The 22,437-nt window shown below is 35.6% G+C and overlaps 4 protein-coding genes and 3 non-coding genes across 10 annotated transcripts; 4 read left to right on the forward strand and 3 right to left on the reverse strand.

The window, feature by feature from the left end:
- Positions 1 to 357: 357 nt before the first annotated feature.
- Positions 358 to 3,704, reverse strand: LOC129571887 (proteasome assembly chaperone 2). Its single transcript, XM_055451764.1, has 3 exons — positions 3,566 to 3,704; positions 3,327 to 3,470; positions 358 to 3,262 (listed from the first exon to the last, which is right to left on the reverse strand). The coding sequence occupies exons 1-3, from the start codon at positions 3,569 to 3,571 to the stop codon at positions 2,645 to 2,647; spliced, it is 768 nt and encodes a 255-aa protein (XP_055307739.1). The 5' UTR covers positions 3,572 to 3,704; the 3' UTR covers positions 358 to 2,644.
- LOC129571868 (serine/threonine-protein kinase PAK 2) lies at positions 3,661 to 10,123 on the forward strand. Of its 3 annotated transcripts, XM_055451755.1 has the most exons (5): positions 4,606 to 4,746; positions 4,939 to 5,041; positions 5,654 to 6,591; positions 6,774 to 8,090; positions 8,189 to 10,123. In XM_055451755.1, the coding sequence occupies exons 3-5, from the start codon at positions 6,447 to 6,449 to the stop codon at positions 8,542 to 8,544; spliced, it is 1,818 nt and encodes a 605-aa protein (XP_055307730.1). In that variant the 5' UTR covers positions 4,606 to 4,746; positions 4,939 to 5,041; positions 5,654 to 6,446; the 3' UTR covers positions 8,545 to 10,123. The 3 variants fall into 3 exon arrangements, with proteins under 3 accessions (XP_055307725.1, XP_055307720.1, XP_055307730.1); XM_055451750.1 differs by lacking the exon at positions 4,939 to 5,041 and having other exon boundaries at positions 3,661 to 4,629; XM_055451745.1 differs by having other exon boundaries at positions 4,524 to 5,041.
- Positions 10,124 to 11,835: 1,712 nt separating this feature from the next.
- Positions 11,836 to 11,906, reverse strand: Trnag-gcc (transfer RNA glycine (anticodon GCC)). Its single transcript has one exon. It is a non-coding gene; the product is annotated as a tRNA-Gly (tRNA).
- A 495-nt stretch (positions 11,907 to 12,401) lies between these two features.
- On the forward strand, positions 12,402 to 12,472 carry Trnag-gcc (transfer RNA glycine (anticodon GCC)). The gene has a single exon. It is a non-coding gene; the product is annotated as a tRNA-Gly (tRNA).
- A 417-nt stretch (positions 12,473 to 12,889) lies between these two features.
- Trnae-cuc (transfer RNA glutamic acid (anticodon CUC)) lies at positions 12,890 to 12,961 on the forward strand. Its single transcript has one exon. It is a non-coding gene; the product is annotated as a tRNA-Glu (tRNA).
- A 2,295-nt stretch (positions 12,962 to 15,256) lies between these two features.
- Positions 15,257 to 18,123, reverse strand: LOC129580584 (angiopoietin-2-like). The gene is made up of 5 exons (XM_055471168.1): positions 17,858 to 18,123; positions 16,619 to 17,710; positions 16,324 to 16,534; positions 15,637 to 16,189; positions 15,257 to 15,578 (listed from the first exon to the last, which is right to left on the reverse strand). Exons 1-5 carry the CDS (start codon positions 17,924 to 17,926, stop codon positions 15,374 to 15,376), a joined length of 2,130 nt encoding a protein of 709 aa, XP_055327143.1. The 5' UTR covers positions 17,927 to 18,123; the 3' UTR covers positions 15,257 to 15,373.
- A 1,085-nt stretch (positions 18,124 to 19,208) lies between these two features.
- LOC129580587 (fatty acyl-CoA reductase wat-like) lies at positions 19,209 to 22,294 on the forward strand. 2 transcript variants are annotated; one of them, XM_055471175.1, is made up of 6 exons: positions 19,209 to 19,576; positions 19,640 to 20,307; positions 20,394 to 20,414; positions 20,564 to 20,749; positions 21,555 to 21,840; positions 21,928 to 22,294. In XM_055471175.1, exons 1-6 carry the CDS (start codon positions 19,395 to 19,397, stop codon positions 22,169 to 22,171), a joined length of 1,587 nt encoding a protein of 528 aa, XP_055327150.1. In that variant the 5' UTR covers positions 19,209 to 19,394; the 3' UTR covers positions 22,172 to 22,294. The 2 variants fall into 2 exon arrangements, with proteins under 2 accessions (XP_055327150.1, XP_055327151.1); XM_055471176.1 differs by having other exon boundaries at positions 19,439 to 19,576; positions 19,645 to 20,307.
- Positions 22,295 to 22,437: the final 143 nt, after the last annotated feature.

Below are 22,437 nucleotides of genomic sequence, written 5' to 3' on the forward strand. Positions count from 1 at the left end.
CGGTTTATATGGCTCGTACAATGCATCGATCATCTTAGTGACCACTTCGCGTTGTTCTTCAGGATCCTTTTGCATAATCTTTGTAACGAACAATTGTCCAAGGATTTCAAATGAATTGCGATTCATCTCGAATATCAACTTATCCATTTTCATTCGCTTCCTGATTCACGACAGAAAAAAAAAACACACCGAAAAATTTAACAAAAAATATTGTTACTTCAACCACAAAATCTGTCAACAAACTTACTTTGCGTGCGTCTGTGTTCTGGTTTGTATGATTTTGCTTATGCTTGCAAATTGAATCAAACGGATTTCAATGCTGTTTGTCTGAGTGTTAGTTCTGTTATTATTTATTAATTTGTTCTTTTCAAAAGTGCAACTGCGACGCCATGCGAACAATAACAAAAATCGTTCGGTTTGCTGTATACTGTGTGCTATGTGTTGGTTTGCCGCCAATGAGACATTATGGTTTCAAGTTCAGTGAAACAGAGACAGCATCAGAACATGTTTAACGGTGAAATAAAGAAAAAGAAAAAAAGAAATCGAACACCTCGCTCCTGTATGAGCTGTCAAATCACACTGAAATCGTATTGTTGGCAATGGATACATCTTATGCCAATTTCAAATGAAAGATCTTTAGAATAAAATATTGACTTTCTAGCAGAGTTTGACTCAGGCGACAGATATATGCTTTAGCATAGAAAAAATATCCGCATATTTTTTGGTTTGTCCACTCTCAGTATATAACGGCACCCAGCTTCATCGAGTATCAGTACGCACACTGAACGTGGTAGTATAGAACGGTTTGTTTATAAACGCCCCTTCATACATAATGTCATAGTAATTGTTTAAATCAATATTTTAACTCAGAAGATAATCTACTGAATATTGATCCCTTTGCAATCTAGATTGCACTAATGCCATTGAAACGCTTGATTATAGTGAACCTGCAATTAATAGTACTAGTATTGGAAGATTGACGCCAGATTCCTCTCGAATGTGGAAAAGTAATTGTTTGCAATCGTGTTTTAAATCAACAATAATTTTTTTGACTTTAATCTCTTTGTCAAACAGGACTTGTGGATTGTGGACCTTCAAACTGTTATCAAAAGTGCCGAAGAAAAATTTCAATCCGACAGTAAAATGAATGGAAAAACTTAGACATTTTTCGTACATCACGTCTAGTGATGGCTTCAAACGTTTCTTCGTTCGTTCATTTGTTTGAAATGGAACATGATCAATATATTTCTTTTGTTTGATTTCCAACAAAACTCAATCAGATTTTTACATCATTTTTAGTGAATGAAAAGTGCAGACTACAATTCTTTGTACATCAAACAAATATTTTGAAAATTACGTTTTGTTTATTTTCTAATTGAATTTTTTGACTTCGAATAACCCTCCCATCATACATCGTGATCCAGCCGCTAGAAACATCATGCTTTGTGAAGACAAAACGGTTAAAACTGGCGATTTGGGTCTATCACGCAAATTGAACGGAAGTGATTATTATACAAAAGAATCATGGGTATGGATCACACGTGTGAAGGGGGGGGGGGGGGGATTTTGGGATTTTGAAAATTTTAAACAAGATAGAATCGATTTTAAAAAGTGAGGACCTTTTTTTTTAGGTCTTCATTTTTTTTCACACCCATTTATAAATTTGCAGACACACCCCCCCCCCTAGCAAAATCATTTTACCCCCCTAGAATTTTTGACCTTGCACACGTCTGGTATGAATGACAAGAAATGAACAATGCCTTTGAATGAGAATTGGCTTATTTGTAGGCTCCGGATCCAGTTCCATGGATGGCCATTGAATCGCATCCAGATCAAAAGGAGCTGAAATTTAGTGTAAAATCGGATGTTTGGTTCTTTGGTGTCGTACTTTGGGAGCTAATATCAGAATCTGTAGTATAAACGTTAGAAGTGAGACAAGTTGATTGGTTGATGTTTAAGTAACGTCTCCACGACGATCTTTATTGAAGGGCCTTATATACTAGATGTTACAAGGTGTGATAACATATATGTGGTTGGCCACAAGTGTGCCAAACGTTCAATCGGTCGATCGGTCAACTTACGTTATAAGAAGGAGACGATCCATATAACATCTCGAAAGAAGACCTATAGGATGGCATTCGATTAGAAGTACCAGAAAAGGCTACGGACGAAATGTAAGAATGGAAGAGAATGTCAAACAACAATAATTTCAAATAGGTATGGTGTTATGATGTCTTGTTGAGAGTAAAGTCCAGAAAATCGTCCAACTTTTGATGAGTTAGAGAAAAGGCTCTCGGAAATGTATTCGGATGCACTGAATAGTAGAAATGGTGATGGAGAAGATGGTGAAGACAGCGAAGAAGAATCCTCAATAAGTGTCGAAATTAATAAAGTATTCTCCAATACAATGGAGGGAAGCAGTTCCAGCTCGATCAATGATACGCATTCGCAATCTGCACATCATACCTTATCGTTACCGAGTACCAATAAAGAAATACAGCCAATCACACCTGATTCATAAGTTTTGCAATTTGATTTAACTATGAATAAAATTTATTATAATAAATATCAAGCTATTAAATTGGTTTCACCATAAATTTATTATCCAAAGTACCATGAACAATTAAAAATTATTTGCTTTCACTTAATATAATTGTTCGGTGGGATCATTTCCGAACATTGCTTGCCAACTAACCGGTACAGTGAGTTTAAAGCTGCCTCCATTGTCCGAACTATTCAACACTCCTCCGAGTAATACATTCACTTGTTGAACAATTTCCACAGCATCGCTTCTGTTATCACCTTCAGCTGTGTACTTGAAGAAAATACAGCTTGGCACCGTTTCACCAATTTGTTTATGGAGTTTCATCGCAAAACCGCCACCATGGATGATGTTATTGGTTTCACTCCATTTGATCCATTGACTGTTTTCCAGTTGTGCCATATGTTGTTCTTGGTATTGATCGTTGGCCAAATACATGAATTTCGTTGTTCCGATGGCATGTTGCTCATGTGAAAACATTCCAGTCAAAATGACGATCTCTTTCACCTGTTGCTCCTTCAGAAATGTGACCAAGTCATTGAAAAATGCCACGAGTCGTTTTCCAGCAACGAGGGGCGAACGCAATTGAAAGCATGCCAATCGCTTTGATTCGGACACAAACAATTCACAGGCTGTCGTTATGTTGCTAGACGGCGATGAGGCATCGGAAGTGGTCTTGTGGTCAAAAGCACGCGGTCCCAGCACTGGAATTATGGCTGACTGCAAATTGATGATCATTAAAATTAATTTACCTTTGAAATAATGTTAATTCAATTGAACTTACATGCCAAACTGTGCCCACTTTTTTCATTTCCAGCGTTGATATCAGCAAATCCACAGCCAATTGAGCTGCATTCCCAACGCAAACGCTCGGAAACACCACCGAATATCCATTCAAATTGACTTTCTCATCTAATACGAATGTTTTCTACAAATCAATCGATAATAACACTTTAATTCAGTGAACTCGGCAATTTGATTGACGAAAAATTATTGCAAAAATGAACAAAGACACTGTTTTACCTGCATATTGATCGATTCCCAATTGTTTTTATTTGAAAAAAAAAATGCGTTGTACTCGTCTTCACCGGTATCACAATGACTTGACGTTTCGTGAGCAGTCAAAATACAACAAAATCAACAATGTTTATTTGAATTAGATTTTTGACAGTTGGCAACAGTGATCCCAAAACCGCCTCTATTCAAAGTTGTAGCTAAACAATTGATAAACAAAGTGAATTTAATTTTAGCGGTTAAGTTATATCCGACAATTTCTTGCAAACGAAACTTGTAGTAAATTTAGCAATTTTTTTTCATTTTGTGGATCACTTTTAGTTTTGAAGTCCGTGAATTTTTGCAGAATAGCACGATTCAATGAAACAGATTGTAAGCCAAATGTTTGGTCAAACTATAATAAAGTAAAGGTAAATTCCTATTGCCAAGTCGCCTGAATAATCTGGTTGAACAGAAAATGACTGAATTTTGATTCGAAAACCAATCATACACATCAATTCCTAGGTATTCATTGTATTCCCGTTCGAACGTTCGAATCATATCAAGAAAATGCCCATAGCAAGAAATGTTGTAAATTTTCACTATCTCCGATTGTTGGTATTGCTGTGAAAAACGTCGACAGCTTGTTCAACTGACATTTTATCATCATCAGTTTTTAAACAGTTGGCACTTGAATGTGAATAAACAATCAAATATGTATTTGTGTGCGTTTGAGTGCTTCGGAGCACTAACACATGCGCGCCAAGCATTTGGGTTAGTGTTAGTTGTCTCGAGTGAGTCATACATTTACGCGAGAATTGCCGTGTCAAAGTGTAATCGGTCGCATGAGTGTGGTGTTGAAATGGACTGAAATGCCAGTAAGTTACCAATGAATACTGTTGAGAAGTGAATTCCATTCAAAGTTGAATTTCCATGCACAACGAGAGGGAGAGAGAGAGAGACAGGCGCATATACACACATTCGAAACGGGTTGGCAGTTAAGTATGACTAGTTGAACAGTGCGAAGCAAGCGAGGCAGCAGCAATATCGAGACAACATATTGTGGATTTATACATATATGGAATTTTAAGACTGTAAGTTGAAATTTATCAATTGGCAGCGATAAAAGTGTATATCGTTTGTCGATGCTTTGTGTGTACATGTGTGTGTATGAGAGAAAACTAAATACATTGTTCTTCGCTTGTTCTGTTGTATGTTTTTTTTTTCCTTCTCTCGTCTATAGTCAATGTAGTGTCTTGTATTCAGTTTCGTTAGCTCTACGAGCTGTCTGCTCATATTCATCACTTCGTGTATTTTTGATATTATTATTTAATTAAAAAGTGTAATATAAATTTGGTTGTTGTTATTATTTCGGTTCGTGTTTTTTTTTGTTCGGTCGGTAGAAAAGATCTAGAGCAACGCTGACATATTTTGGTATACATTAAATTCCTATCAAGATGAGTTTTATGCTGTAGGTGCCACTCCTTTGTTGGATGATTTATTTCGGTATGTTTTTCCTACAGTCGCTCTGATTTTTTTTCTTCTGTTCCTTCGTGTGTTCTCTTGTGATTTTTGTTAGTTTATAATGTTTTTTTTTGTTAGTGCTTGTCGTGTAATCATTTGTTTCGTTGGACACATGATTGTGATGAGTCTTGATTCATCATGTATTTTTCATTGGAATTGAGTGCGTGTTGCGAATAATTTTGGCGTTTTAATTTTTGCTATTTCGGCCGCGTTTCGAAGTGGCATTAATACAAGTGAATATTTGCATAAATTCTCGTTTCGCTGCTTGGATGGTTGACTGGTTGGGTGGATAATGTGTTTGTGTGTTTGTCATTGTATCGTTCAATGGCTTTTTGAAGAAGGAACTGAAGCACTTCAATTACGTAGACATCCATATTCATTCATTAAAAAGCGACAGCTTCTCTTCCTTTTCGCAAATCACACACAAATATACATCCATGCATACTAACACGCATCAAGTTCAATCGTCAAAATTTTATTTGCGCTTTTATTTTCATTAAACTCCGTACAATTCATTTGAAGCAATGATGTTTTATTAAATTCCGTCTTTTTTCATATGTTCTTTCTTCCATTTTTTCTTCTTCTTTGAACTAGATAATGAAGTTCGAGTGATGATGTTAAAAACCGAGTTCAACTGTATGTTTCGCGTGTATTTATATGGATCGTGAGCATCAGTAGCTGTTTGTAACAGCGGCGAATAATTTATACAATTTAACTGAAAATCGTAGCGTAGAAAACTTATTCGAACCGTGAGAGAGAAAAAGAGCGAGAGCAGCAAGAGTGTGAAAAGCAACATCGATACGAAAGAGAGACATTGACACATACACACATATATCAAACACACAAAAAGCAAAGTGAAATAAAGTGTGAAGATCAACAGCGATTTGCATTACGGATTTTGATGAACTTTTTTTTCTTCTACTGTTAGCTGACTGATGATATACACCAGTGCCGCGACTCATCATAACACACTTATCATACGATTACGTGCAAATGTTTTATTTCGTTGACTCGAATGTTATTGTTTTTCTTTCCGAGAAAAAAAAATTTTTCCCTTCATTTTCGGTGCAGTGTTAAATGTTTTGTTGTTGTGCTGTGTAATCAGCAGCGGAAAATCGAAACAAAATCAAACAATTATTAAATTAAAGAAAATATTTATGAACAGAAAAAAAAAGAAGTCTGCATTAAATACCTGAATCGACAAAAGTGCAACCGACCGGAACGGACTGATGAAGAATTAAAAAAAAAACAGACCAACACACACATAAATAAGTGAAAGTTAATAAGTGGCTGGTGCGCATTGTTGGTTTATTTTCGCAATTTGGTGAGATAAAAAAAATTTCGTGTAGATTTTTGGGCTAGCAAGTGATTGCACACGATCATCACAATGACGTCATTTCAAGGTCTTAAGGGATTTTTTGGCAGCAAAAAATCTGCCGCACATAATAATCGACATATTGCCGAAATCGGAGCACCGACAAATGTTGTGCATGACATCCATGTCGGGAAAAATGCACATGGCGAATTGGAAGGTAATTATTTCTCATTCGAATAACACACGAAATCGACCGCCGGCATTTTTGTATTGTTGCTCTTTTATTTATTTATTTGTACGCTATGCAAATGTTGTTTTTGATCGATCGAAAAGATGAAAAGAAAACATGGTTAATTACAATTTTTATTTGGTTCACTTTGCCTTTTTCAATGGAAACAGGTTTGCCGAAGGCTTGGGTACGAATAATGAACTCACAAATCACACAAGATGAACAGCAAAAGAATCCAGATGCCGCTTACCAAGCGCTGAAATTCTACAATTTTTCGATATCGATGAAAAAACGTGACGGACCGTCAGAGGGGATATTCAAACCGTTTGTCACCGAAGCCGATATCGAAGATGAGTCCAAAGAAATAGATAATTATGTAAATCTGGGGAAGGCGCACACGAGCCAAGATTCATTTCGCGAGAGCAGCGAATCGGAAAAAGAATCAAATTCATCGTCATCCGAACAGTTGCCACCACCGTTGCCCGCCAAAAAATCCACCATGGGTTTGCCGCCCAAGCCAAAAATTATGCCAAAGCCCAAACACATTCAGATGAACAATAAACTGAATCAAGCCATGCATGATTTGCGTGTCATTTCCGAAATACAAAAAAATAAACAGTTACTAGCGCAACAACAAATCCAGCAAAAGTATGAGTCATCAATTATATTACCGGCCAAAGGCGAACATCACGACAAAAGCGAGAGCGGTTTTGAATCAAATCGTCCACAAACGACCATTATCAATGTACATGATTCAAACTCCAATAATAATTTTGAAAAGTCAACGGAATTGGACGTTGACCAAGAATTGAAGAACATTGAAGCGATTTTGAAGCAAACCATACCCGATGAAGGCATAGAAGATCAATATCGAACACTGCAGCCGAACTATGAAGATGAACAATTGATATTAAGAAACAAAGATGTGGTGCGTCAACCGAAATCCGATGAAGAAGTGTACGATGAACTGCGGAAAATTTGCAATTTGGACGATCCAACACTGCGGTATGAAACGAAATTGGAAGTTGGAAAAGGCGCTTCGGGTGTTGTTTTCATTGCATTAGATTTGAAGACCGAACAAAAAGTCGCCATCAAAACAATTGACTTGAAGAATCAATCGTCGAAAGAGTTGATTCTCAATGAGATTCGAGTTTTGAAGGATTTCAATCATCGAAATTTAGTCAACTTCCTCGACGCATACTTCCTTGAAGAAGAAAATCACCTATGGGTTGTGTTGGAGTACATGGATGGCGGCCCATTGACCGATGTTGTAACCGAAACAATCATGAAGGAACGACAAATAGCAGCTGTATGCCGTGAAGTATTGAATGCAATCTGCTTTTTGCACGGACGTGGGATAATCCACCGTGATATCAAGTCGGATAATGTGCTGCTCGGCATGGACGGTTCGGTTAAGGTGACCGATTTTGGATTCTGTGCCAATATCGAAGGCGACGAAAAAAGACAAACGATGGTTGGAACTCCATGTAAGTTTCATCATCACGTTCACATCGGCTTTGGCCATGGATATGTTGAAAATAACCTTCAAAAATTAATATTTTTTCTTTCCCTCTATTTCACATAGATTGGATGGCTCCAGAGGTAGTGACGCGTAAAAAGTACGGTAAAAAAGTTGATATCTGGTCAATTGGCATCATGGCGATCGAAATGATCGAAGGGCAGCCACCATATTTGAATCAAACACCATTGCGTGCTCTGTATTTGATCACCGCCAATGGCCGACCGGAGATAAGCAGCTGGTCAAAATTATCACCGAAATTACAAGACTTTTTGGATCAATGCCTACAGGTTGAGGTAGACAAACGAGCGACAGCCGAAGAACTACTGAAGCATCCATTCCTTGAGGAGTGTAGCGAACTGCGCACACTTACACCACTCATCAAAGCGGCTCGACGCATTTTGAAACGTGATGACATTTAAGACGCCACTTCCGTTGGCTCTTTATTTTCCCTTAAACTAATCAATTTTGAAAGCTGTAGCTAAAGCACACACACACACACACACACAAAATATCTTAAGCTGTACAGAAATCGACGAAATCACTCCCAACGGTTCGATGCTCACAGGCAAAGAATGACACAAGAAGAAACAAAAACAAAATAGTTGAATGTAGAATAAGATATGAGTGCATGTTTTGTTTTCCAAAATCAATTTGTTATTATTTTGCTTTTGGCTGGAACATTCGGTTAAGTTTTGACACCCAAATATGAAAAGAAAAACACATAAAAAATGAGATATAGAAGAAGCTACATTGCAACGAATTACAAACACGCAATACAGGAATAAAAGAATTTTCGTGTTGATGGCTGTGAAAACAACGACGAAAAAAAACTAAAATTATGAACAAAAACTAAGCAAATATTGCGAGATAGTGACAAAAACTAAAAACATTGTTCATCATTTCCATTATTCATGTTCGAATGTAAATTGCGCGCTTAATTGATTTATGCCAGTTGACGATTTTATCTAAACTATGCCGCAGAAAAATTCGCTTCAAAGATTGTGAATTGTGCCTTTTTTTGGAATTCTTTAGTTCTTTGCTAATTCTTTCGTTTGGCTTTGAAGAAGCAACAATTGATTTATGTGTGTGTGTGTACGAGAGCGAGAGAGACAGAGAGACGGAGAGAGTGATTGTGTGTTATCGCATTGATGGAAAATACGAAGGAAGGCTTTATTTCATAGTCATATAAGATATGTTTGGAAAAGACAAGTCATTAAATGTTAGAATTATCATTGGGAATTTAAGTTTGAAAGAGAAGAAAAATGCAAAGTCCAAGTGAAAAATGAATTTCGACAAGTCATTCGGAGCAGATGCACGCGTCAATCGATTTGCCCATTGATGGGGTTTGATACGATGAACCAGCGCGATATTCAATCTGAACAACTTGAACAATTATATCATATAATTTTTTTTAGCACACTTACAACGTGCGCATAAATACAAACGATAGCATTTTAGTCCATTAATTTTATCACGCTCAATTGTAAATTTTTCTTTTCAAACTTATTTTTAGGCATTTTTTTTTTAAATTTGTTCTTTTTTCTTTTTCATCATTTTTTTTTCAAACATTCAAACGAAGTATCATTTAGATTTAATTCAATTAGCCATTTTTTTCCATTAGAGTAGAAAATTGTTGATATTTTGCCTTTTATTTATTTCTATGAAATGCAAATTACGCATCAATGAATGATTCTTTTCTCCTGCTTAATAATATACAATTCATAGAGGAGACGACGACAGAGATGACGATATCGTATCACGGGTGCAGTCACTAAATTTCCTTATATGATGCGATTGGTCGATGCTGTTTAAATTTGCATATAACGATATAAATCCGAAAAGAAATGGGAGAACAATCAATGTACAATTGGATTTTAGGGCAAAGTCGAGCATTTTTTTTTAATTTATCGTCATAAGAATATTGTGAACATGTTGTAGGCCACTGGATGGGCTGAAAATGATTGATTACTCAGAGAAAAATATAAAAATTAAATGAAATTGCTGTATTTTCACTAAAACGTTTGAAAGAATGATCAAACACGTATTTGAAAACTCATCACTTTTTTCTGTTTATTATTACTATCTTTTGTTAATCGAGCAAAAAATGTTGTGCTCTTCAATTTTTTGTTGTTGATAAAATTTGTAATCAATTGAGGTAGTGTTGTGATGAAATCACAATATATCATGACAAACAAAGCCGACACACATCGGTCGATTGAACACTGTGTAGATGATGATTGTATTTGTATTATGATGTGAATAGAGAGGAAACGAACACCTGACTAAACAGATTGCAACTTCAGACAACGAAGTCATAAAACATGCATTTTGTGCCTTTTGTATTCGAATTCCCATCGACAGCGCATTCTAATTCTCACAACTGCTTTTTTCATACGGTATTTACAATCAATTTTTGAAAGACGACCTTTTTTGGATCAATTTTACTCTATTGCATAGAGTTAGCATATTTAAGGAACAACAACAAATACATGCATGTGAATAAATGCAAAACACAAAATTAAGCCAATCATTTTCGATAGTAGCAATAGTGAGCTATTATTGAATGTATACGTACAGTTTCAATGCATGCAAATTAAGACCAATTTATGCACTTATTAGAAGAGGCAAGATTGAGTAAATCATTTTATGATAAATGCCCCCTCCAAGACAAATTTATTAATCAATTTTTTTTAGCTATATTATGAATTCGTGGCCAGAGAATATTATATAATTTATGGAATGGACGCACTCAGCGATGTGTAAAATGAATTTAGTATGAGAATTTTAAATTCATTAAATTATGATAAGCAAACAACATTACAACAAACAACCGATTCCTTTTAATTAATTTTCTTTTTCGTGTCGTTTTATTACGCAACTAGATGAGATTAGCTGAATGTATAAACAAAATTTTACTGTCTTTTAAATTTATTTGGAATAAATAGAACATAATCATATAGTTCTTGGAGTAAAACAAAACACATGTGATTCTCTCATTATTTTTTGTTTGTTCCAATTTTAGCGGCAGCAATACGATTTTGACCGGAGACACTGCAAACGTTTTTACAAACATGATTAAAAAGCTAAATTACTCATCCATTTTAATAAGCATTTTGCGTCACATTCATTTGAATTCGTCTCCAATTTCTGTGAACTCATTTTCATATGAATCAAATGTTGGACACCTGACTCATTCGATGACGTATGCGCAATTTCAATTCATCAGCTGAATTGTGCAATTGAGTAATTTTGATTTGGTGATTGCGTAGCATTGGTTTATCACATATTCCTTTATTTAGTCGTTCTTATCGATTCTCTGTCTTTTATGGGCATAATACTGTGAAATTCAACTTAAAAACGCCATGCGTCAGAAAAGCAGAAAAGCAGAAAAGCTATTGGCATTGTCGTAAGTTCATAAATGGTAATCCGGTGAATGCGTACGAAACGAGACTGTGGAATGTCATACGGAAGTATGCTATGATAAGACTTAGATCAGTTAGTAGAATGAATAAATGAACAAAAAGATATTTCATTCGGAAAGAGTTGACTTTTTTTCTTCAAAAATTAAACGCGATTTTATATTTTGAATGAAATTCAAAGAATCTTCGGCAAAAAGTTTTTTTTTTAATTTAATAAACCGAAATTCAATACAATTGTTTTAAAACGTTTAAATAATATAAATGAAATAATTGACGTGGAAAAAAATATATTGCATCGGCCGGGAATCGAACCCGGGTCGCCCGCGTGGCAGGCGAGCATTCTACCACTGAACCACCGATGCTTGTGATAGAACAACCATTTATTATCAACAAAGCAGCGAAATGATCGCCAGAACGCGAGTTCTGTATTCATTTTTAGGTAAATGTTTTCTGTGTCAGTTTGTTCGTCCTTATTTACAACTGTCGACTGTTTGTTATGTCTGCCGTACGTGTTTATGAAACTTCATGCATTCGACTGCTGTAGAATTAATTTCAACAATACAATTTCACTGTATGGATTATGTCGAAATATTTTCGAACCGCTTTTGTAAAATAAAAAGGAATCGTTGCCAACAACCGATAATCGGCGTTTCTGAGTTCAACGTGGAATAACATTCAAACCGATATTGAAAGATCTCACCGTCGACAGTTTGCACAAGTGTCACACCGACAGACAGACTTCGCCCAATAAACGTTTGTTTGTTTTTTGTGTAATTCACGTTCAGAATATTTTATTTTAATAAATTAAACCTACACATCGTATCATATCGCACAAATTTGCATACGTTCTATCACAAGCATCGGTGGTTCAGTGGTAGAATGCTCGCCTGCCACGCGGGCGACCCGGGTTCGATTCCCGGCCGATGCAATATATTTTTTTCGTATTCCGTTTCTATTTTTTATCACAATTTGATGTTAAAAGACTTTTTATATATTGAAATCAATGTTTACATAACAATGTATGCAATTGTTTCCATTTTTCATGTTTTTCAATTAAACATTTTTATGTTGTATTCAATTAGGTGGAATCAATGAGTTTATTTTTAATCCATAGTATGGACTCCATACAAAACGTGTATTTACAGATTTTTGTGAATAATGTTTTTCACGTTTCACATAAAGAAGTCTCTTTCGATGTATATTCTTTTCCTTCATATTCAGTATTGCACAACAGCACGCTGTGAAGTTTAACAACGCTTGCTTGCAGCTCAATATGAGCCGCCATTGTATATGAAAACCGCTGATGAACATGAATATGAAAGCATTAAGCGTAGCTTCTTACATGTCCTCTATTGTCTAGTGGTTAGGATATCTCGCTCTCACCGAGAAGGCCCGGGTTCAATTCCCGGTAGGGGAATTCACTTTTTTTATATTTTTTTTTACGTTTTTATATTTTTTGAGTTTTTTTTCAGTAGATATTATCATTTGAATGCCAAAAAAATAAATTAGCTTATTATTTGGTACCCAAGCGAAGTGTATTTCAGAAAAGTAATCGAACAAAAGTTGTTGTTCGTTGAATACGAAACAGTGATTTTTTCATACGCAAACTGTTTATATTCATATTGATTGAGTTCGAGAAGACTAAATCTTAGGAAATTTGAATGAAATATTTGAATACGGAGTGATTAAAAATCCAAACAACAAAAATATGAATATACAGTCATGGACTAAATTGAGCGTACGACTGCCAGAAAAATGTATCGCGGACTATTTCATGAACCTAATTTATTTTTTTCAATCAATTCTTTGCACTGTTTGTTGCGTAATTATGTGAACTAATAGTAACCGAGAGAATTTTGAATTTTTTTTTTGGATTTTGTGATTTTTATTGAAAAACGTAGATGAATGTCATTTTTGTGCTGGACAAAATTGAGCGTACGGTCCGTTTAATATTTGTTTAAATAGAGAAAATTCATGGAAATTGAAAAAGTGGGGATACAGTATGATGCACAAGCTCATGTTGCTTCGAAATGGTATATATGTTTTGCTCCACCGAACCGTTGTTTGGGAAATGGAGACGGTTAAACTTTTTTTTTATTTTTCACTTTTATCACCTTCAACACATATGAATATTTCTTGAACCATGAATGATATTGAAGCATCTTAACCGGCGTTTGGAAGCTTGAGGTTGGACCAACGAAATGCAATAATAACCAACCAAATATTTCAAGTACTTTAAAAGATACAGCCGTGAAAGTATGACAGCTGATGTCAAAATAGCGCCATTTATTTGACATTTGAGGTTATAACTCACAAATGGTAAATTATTTTGACATCTTGTCTTGATCAAATTTACTCTACTCATCAAGTGCTACAACTATGCTGAACATGTCAATCCCGAAAACCAACTCCCTTAAAAAATAAACGCTGAAGTACCACAATGTGGAGTCCATGTAGTATACTCTTATATGGATCATTTCGTATTAACGGATTTTTGGCTGACAAGATGTTGTTTTTTTGCTAGAAAATATTGAGCAAATTTCCAGTTCTTGATGTGAACAAAAAATTATCTCTTCTAGTCATCTCCAAAAAGCAACATCTTGTCAGCCAGTCGAACCCCCAAACCATTCCGAAGCTACAGATTCTCTTCAATTCCTATAAATTGAAATATATTTTAGTTCGATAAGTAGTGCAGTCCAACTGTGTTTCTGTCACTCAGTCAGTCTTTGGCCACCGAGTAAAACATACGCAAAATGAGTGCTGTCGAAAAATTAACCATAAACGATGTTAAAGTAGGTGATGTTCATAGTGAAATATCGTTTTTTATTGTTCTTAGTAAAACTGCAAATTCTGTGCATTTAAAAAATGTATCGACAACATATTTTCATTAATGACGAGAAGTGGTTGTGCAATTAAAATTACAAAAACAATTGGATTACAAGATAAACATTGGACGTAAAAACAACTTTTGGAACAAATTCAAACACCGGATCACACGACACCAAAAGTTGGAGATGTTCGAGAACCCGGAATTACAATTTTATGGGCTAAATTACCTTAAGATGCCGTTTTTACTGTGGAATTTACTAAATATTCTGAAAAGTCTGTTGTGAATGATCGCTTAGATCAAATTTCATCGCACGTGAATGAACTTGGAGATTTACCAGCTAGAAGAAAATATTTCTGGGAAGCATTCGAAAATTCATCTCCATTTAGAGAGACGCAAACATGTGAATTCAATACAAACCCCAATCAAATTGTAATACCAGTTTCACGGTAAACGTTTTTCTATAAAATAAAGATAAATCGGTTATCAAACATACAAATTTGACGCTCGCAAAACGAGTATGCGTTGTCGTTGTACAATTAAAAGATCGTTCACATTAGAATGAGAAGGTGGTTATGCAGTTGCCAAACATATCCTTAAGGAATAACTGATTTATGTTCAAAAGTTCAATACGTATTTAATTTACATATATCAATTACACAAAGTCGGTCAAGGTAATACGATCCGTTGTGAATGATGAATTCGTCTGAGAAAATCTGTACATCAGTTATTTTTCAGCATTTGAATGAAGCGGTTTGATTTTCCTTTCGATCATGCATAATCTATTCAAGAAACTTAGATTGAAACAAGACGAATGGCGATCAAGGACTCCAAAGCAAAAATATCAAGCTGTTTATAATTCGCCAAAATAGAAGAAACAATATATTTTCGTTTAAAATAAGTCAATCATATTTATTTTGTATCAATTTCACATATTTTCTAAATGTTGTTCATTCGGCATATTGAAAATCTCCGACTTCCTGTTGTTAATTTTGAGAAAAATTATGGATCATCTGGTGGTTTCTTACTTGAATCATCATCCAACTCGTGTCCTGCACCTCGGCTTGGCCACTCGATTTTCGGCCGAATCATCATTTTTGTGGATTTCAACGAGTAGTCTCCGAGCCATTTCTCCCAAATGATGCCAACGTAGTTGTTATTCAAAGGATTGAACTGATAAATACCATTCAAATTGGCCTCAATGCAACTAGAATATCAAAAATCAAATCAGATTAAACTGCCAATTGAAACTGAAAGACCATTACTTATTGAACCACCAGCCGCTAGCGTAGGACTTTGCACACGAACAACAATTTCTATTGTCATCAATACCAGATTTATCATTCTGTCGATCGAATGTGCTGAAATCTTGATTGTGATGGTATGCAAGCGCATCCAAATCCTTATTACGTCCTTTGAAGCCACCAACAAACAAATTATAACGATTTTCCTCAGAATCAACACGGAATATTTCATACTCAAATTCAATGGATCGTCCGTCCCACGTATCCAGTTTGATTTTCAATTCCATGTCATCGTCGTAGGTCAATTTATGTATCAAATCGTTACCATACCAGAATTCACCACTCAAATTGCCGAATCCAATTTTATAATCATGCCATGAACGGTTAAAATTCTCTGGTGTTGACACATTATTCAACAGACCTCGAAATTGAATGACAGTCCAAGCTGGCCCACCGCTGTCAAAGCAACAAAGCCGTTCTGATGCTCCACTTTTGGTTGTGTAACGATGTATTTCGTCAGCACGATTTAAATTGGAAAATTCATGGCATCCGATGTGAGTTGGTTGACCGTATTCTGTGCACAAAATTATTTTCATTAATAGATTGATGTTTATAGAAAACAAAAACATTGTATTATTGGATGAATGCAGGGAGTCACAGACTCGTCGCTCAATAACAACAATAAAAAAGCATCATGTTAATATTTACTTGCATTGACTTGCTTGTCACTTTTAGTTGCACTGTAATCAATCTCAATCTCTATTTTTGGATTATCAAAATTCGGTATTGTGATGTGTCGGCCGTCATGTATGTTGCCATCACGATGCATCATACGTTCGATTCGATTGGAATTTTCAGAATGAAATGTTCGAAATGTCGCTAATGTGTTCACTCCCTGATTTCGTTTGGCACGATTTTGCTAAGTGAAAATGGAATGAATTGAATTCGGGTCAAGCGGAAAAAAGCCATTCGCATTTCGGTGGAAATTTAATCATCAACTTACCATGTTTGTCATTCGTTTGCGTTTTCGAATGGATTTTATATTTGAAGTGGTTAAATTTCTGTCATCATTTGAATTCGATATTGTTGATGCCATTTCGGTTGACGCATTTCCAATAATAACCGCAATTTCATTGGTTCCATTAGCAGCATCTTTTAACGCATTTGTGTCATTCAAATGATTCAAATTTTGTGTGGTTTCTTCGACAATTTCATATCCATGTTCGGTTGTGCCGTTTCCGTTCCGTTGGCTGAATTGATTGTTTGCAATCGTTCCTTTGACATCAAAGAACTGGATTAATTGCGATTGCATATTTCCTAGACGTGTCAAAATGTCTGTGCTTTCCAAGCGGTTTAGTTCGGCAAACGAATGAACAAATGCGACTAATTGCTCAATTTTCGATTCAACATTTCTGAATTGTTCATCACTATCCGACAAAGGATCATCACTCTCTTTCGTTTGCTTTGTTTGTACCGTTTGTGGTGTTAATTTTAATCTGGATTGCTTCTCTTGCAGTTCATCAATTCGACCATCCAATTGTTGCATGGAGGATTCCAACCGGTCTAGTTTTCCAATTATCGATTGACTGCCAAACATTGCGTCCTGAATCAATTGCAACTTTTGTTCGGCCGTATTCTGGTGATTCAAAACTTGATCAATTTCATGGTGCAAAATCTCGAGGGTATTCAGTTTGTCTTTCAATGTGTTCAATTTGGTTGTGAGAAATGACATTTCGTTGCCATAAAAGTTCATGTATATTTCCATTTTTTCATTGAATGTGTCAAAGGCACGCCTCATTGACTGATAATCATTATCTGGTGATGAAACTGTCACTTTTTCTTTTACATCATTATTGATTGACTCTTTCCCCATTTCAATTGGGTGCACTGCGACCGGCGACGATGACGACGACGACGACGACAACAATGTAGAAGTCAAAGTCGATATTACCTCATTCGCAGACACATTGTATAGCATTTTTCCGCCGCTACTCTCACTCACACTTCTTTGCACATTTGCCATCGATTCGTTTCGACCTTCATGCAGTTCAGCAAAAACGACCGTATTACTGAGAAACGCTAACAATAATGCCACCTATTCAATTCGAGTCGATAAAAGCGAAACAAAAGAATATTACAAATTGCTTTATGATTTAGCCTCATTAAAACAGCATTTGATGGCAACAAGTGTCAGCCACCGCTTGTTACATAGAACCATTTAGAGCAAAAGTCAATACATTACCCAAACCATTGTTCTATTGATGGGCACCAAATGAAAAACGAAATACATTTCCAATAGCACTGATTGCATTTTATTGATTTTTATTCACTGCTCAAATATTGTTTAACACATGATTCACAATTGCAAGCGAGAGTAACACTATCACAGAAGTTATTACCGAACCTAACTTTAGCTGACTAAAACATTTAATGATGAAATTGATTTGAAATTCATATTTTCGAAAAAAAGTATGAAAAAAAACGTAAATACACTCTCAATCTTTCTTCGGAATGTCATTGCTTTCATAACAAGTAGAGAAGGAGCGTAATCAATTTTTGCTGTGTTATCACTCATGTGTATGCCGGCTAACCCAATAGATTCTATTTTTGTATACGTATATTTATTATGTTCGTGCTGGCGATATGATATTAATTGCGACACAACTTTCACGCACATTCATTTCAACACATGTTGGTATGAAGTGGCGATTGTAAGCATTGACAAGAACTTTGCTTTCTCTCTGGTTGAAAGTGAGTGCTATGAAACATTTTTGGGTCAATGTGATTAGGCAATGCTGTTATTTCGAATTGAAAATATCAAGCACTTGTCGTTTCTTTATCTCTCTCGCTCGAGATTGAATCGGAAGGAAATTTCATTGCACTATCACCAGTCAGTGAAGATCATTCAGCATCAATTAGAACTGTTTTTTATATAGACAAAAAATGCTCTTTTTCTGTTCTCCATAACGTACGACGCAAAAAAAAACCCATTAATTCCTCAATATTGTCAAACGAAAGTGCCAGAAACAATTTGCTGACCAAAGCCATGATTTAAAAACTCCATTAATTTAATCAAATGGAATTGTATATCCAGGCAAAAGCAACAATTTGCATCATGATTTCGTGTAATTGAAATTCAATGAATTTGATAGATCTTGATTTTTCATGTCCACTTCCACTTTGATTCGCCTTTTTTTTCTGACTGTGTCACTATTCATTTCAATTGCAATCCAATCAAAATACAAACACACACACACATACACGGAAAAAGCGAACAACAAATTATTTATGTAAATTAAATAAAATTCAGAGTCACTTTGAAACGCGTCACGAACTAAAGCGCCTGACTACCGAATGCCAAACCATTTTAAATGTGAAACATGGCACAAGAATAATGTAAAATCATCGACGAAAAAAAAAATGTAACCAAATGAATTAAATTTATGTATTGCGCCATTTGACAGAATGAAAAGAACTGTAACAAAAAATACGATTGAAAATTTACATTTCCGTAAAAAAAGGTTACAATGTGATGGCTCGAAACCAAAATTAATTTCGACACTGCTTCTCATTTGATTACAAACCACTCGAAATCGATCAACGTTTGCTGCTCATCATTTATTTAATTCTTTCAATCGTTTTTTCTCTTTTGGCAATATTGGACCGAACATTCTACTCTTCTTTTTTTTTCAAATTGATCATTGTGTTGGATAAAAACGTAATTTTTCCAGAAGAAGAGGGAAAAGACGCAGTTTATCAAGCGAAAAAAAAAATTAACAATGGATTCAAATGAAGTGATTACAACTGAGTCGGATTTGGCTGAACTGTGCGAACGAGAATATCGAGTTGATCCATCAATTCCGAAAGATTCGCCGATTTCGAATTTTTTCGCAGGGAAAACTGTACTTTTAACGGGGCCAACGGGTTTCTTGGGGCATCTTTTACTTGAAAAAATACTCCGGTAAATGTGTTGCAACGAATTCAAATTAATTTTCATTGAAATATTAAATTTTCTTGAATGTAGGATAGGTGTGAAACGTGTGTATGTGTTGATGCGTGAAAAGAAGAATCGAAATTCTCGTGAACGGCTTGAAAAAGTGTGCAAAGGTCCTGTTTTTCAACATTTGCCCAAATATGATCCGAATTTTCTGGATCGTATTGAAATAGTGACAGGCGATTTGAGCCAACCACGTTTGGGCATTCAGAGCAATGCCATTTTGGAAGAATTGAAAGAAAACATCGAAATTGTTATTCATGCGGCGGCCGATGTTCGTTTCAATGAACCATTGTACAATCTCATTTGGTGCAATCTTGTGGGAACACGCGATTTACTTGAACTATCCAAGCAAATGCCAAAGCTAATGGTGTTTGTATACATGTCAACCGCATTTTCAAACACAAAAGAAAATTCAGAGAATAAAATTGCGGAAAAATTCTACGAACCACCAATGAATGCGGACATTTTAATTGATTACGTTCAGGCGCATCGAAGCGAAAATGATCAGGATCTATTGAACATGATTGCACCGAATCTGATTGAACCGTGGCCAAATAATTATACATTTTCAAAGGCGCTCAGTGAGTCGGTGGTGCGACGCTATAGCAATGATTTTCCGATAGCTGTCATTCGACCGACCATAGTGATAAGTACGTATGCTGATCCAATAATGGCCTGGTCCAATTCATACGGAGGTAAATGTTCAATTAAATACATTTCTGCATAAACTTTTCGTTTAACGCTTACAAATCCTTTTCCTCGCATATTTTTGGACCATCAGGAATGAATGGTGTTGTGGCCGGTGAGTTAAAAGCATTTAGTTTTACATTTCGATGCGTAATAAATCACTACAATTTGTTCAAATGCATATTCAACCGCATTTCACATTCAGTTATAATTTATTTAATGGGAAATTTTGATTCAGTTAAAATGTATAACAATTTCGTACAGGCATCGGCGGTGGTTTGCTGCGAAATTTATTCTTCAAGAGCGTCGAGTTGAATATTGTGTGTGCTGATTTTGTAACGAATGGTTCGTTGGCTGCTGCATGGCATACATGCAACGAGTATGGACGCAATCAGTTTGAGGCGAAAATCTATCATATTAATCGCGTTAGCGACCCAGCATTGATATTTGGTAAGTTTTCGGTATCATATTCATTCGTTCCGTGGTAGTGCGAGAAGGATTGAAGGGAAGGAAAGCATTTGCATGAAATAGCCACCGGTTTTGAAATGTGCACATTTAATGCGTGTTCGTGTGCAAAAGTGTTGTACAGATATTTGCATTTTTGGTTGCTTGCATTATCCGGTATCGTTGTTCATTCTCTCACCGAAAATGCTTGTTTATCTGTTGACGAATTTCCCTCGAAACATTTTCATTTTTGGCTTTTCCAACCACCGCTGCTAACAAACAAAAATGCAAATGTTGAACATGCACATTAAAATCCTCTTGAATATTGCAACCGAAAGTGGTGCATCCGTTTATCATACACCTGAAATTGTGTCTATGTGTATGCGCTTCAGTGCTTAGCCATGGCTTCAAGTCAAATAACATGATAATAATTGTTGTACCATTTGCTAAACTCATTTTCTAAACGAATTACGAATTGTATGCGCAATGCGCAACTCGTCTCATATTTATTGCATGACAACAGAGACAGGATTACATTGCAATCGGATTTGTCCAGTCAGCCAGCCACTCTCTCGCCATAATTTCACACTCGATAAAACGCATAAAAGAGGAACGGAGAAAAACGAACGAACAAACCGAACGCAATAAACGGCTTTAAATTGTTTTCAATATGATACAATGTGCCACATTTTAGTTCGGTGAACAAAAGCAATTTCATAATTATGAGATGGTGTCACCGGCCATAAATATTATTTCAGCTAATGTTCGGTGAGCGAATTAATGGTGTTTTGTGGTTTCATTTGTTTCGCAGACAATACGGTGAGTTACTTAGTGCAAGTTGGCCGACGATTGGTGGTTCCCATGAATTCGGTTTGGTATACCGTGTGCCAGAAAACATATTGTGATTGGCACGATGACCTGCTGCGTATCATCTATCAAGCCATTCCATCGATGATTATGGACCTGTTTATATCGTCGCCAAAATACAAATTGACACCAATCGTTCGGAAAATGAAGACCTTTGCCGAGGTCATAAAATTCTTCATCCACAATGAATTCGTGTTTGCCAACGACAATCTGTTTGATGTCATAAATCGGTAAATTGAAATTTGCCATATACTCTGAACTTATTATTATAGGTTGTTGATTCCTACTGAATTGAATATTTTGAGTCTTTTTCTTAGGATGACGGAATACGACCGAAAATACTTTATTTGCGATCCGCGCGTTGTTGACTGGAAAAAATACTACATTGTCTATATTATCGGTGGTCGTAAACATTTATTGAGGGATTCATTCGACAACTTTGAACAAGCCTGCAAACGTATGACACGCCTCAAATACCTACATTACACTCTTAAATATACTTGCATCGCATTGATTTTATTCATTTTTTATCAATTGTTCCTGAAAAAGTTTCTCATTTAAGGTTTGAGTGTCAAATACTTTGGTTGTATAAATGAATTTAATGTAAAAAAAAAAAAATCATTTAAAATTGAATCTTTCATAAATAAAAAAACGATTATATCCAAGCGGGTGGAAAAGACTTAACTATTCAAAATGTGTTTCATTAAAAAAAAAGTGCTCAATTCAAATTGAGTGACATTCATTTGAGTAACAAAAACAAACAATTGAGTGGAATTCATAGTACGACGTTGGTTGCTTGGAGTAAAAAAATCGCTTTCTCGGGAAAA

This window comes from Sitodiplosis mosellana, unplaced genomic scaffold (assembly GCF_009176505.1).
Source record: "Sitodiplosis mosellana isolate CC-2019 unplaced genomic scaffold, AAFC_SMos_1.0 Smas_scaffold_1, whole genome shotgun sequence".
Taxonomy (NCBI): domain Eukaryota; kingdom Metazoa; phylum Arthropoda; class Insecta; order Diptera; family Cecidomyiidae; genus Sitodiplosis; species Sitodiplosis mosellana.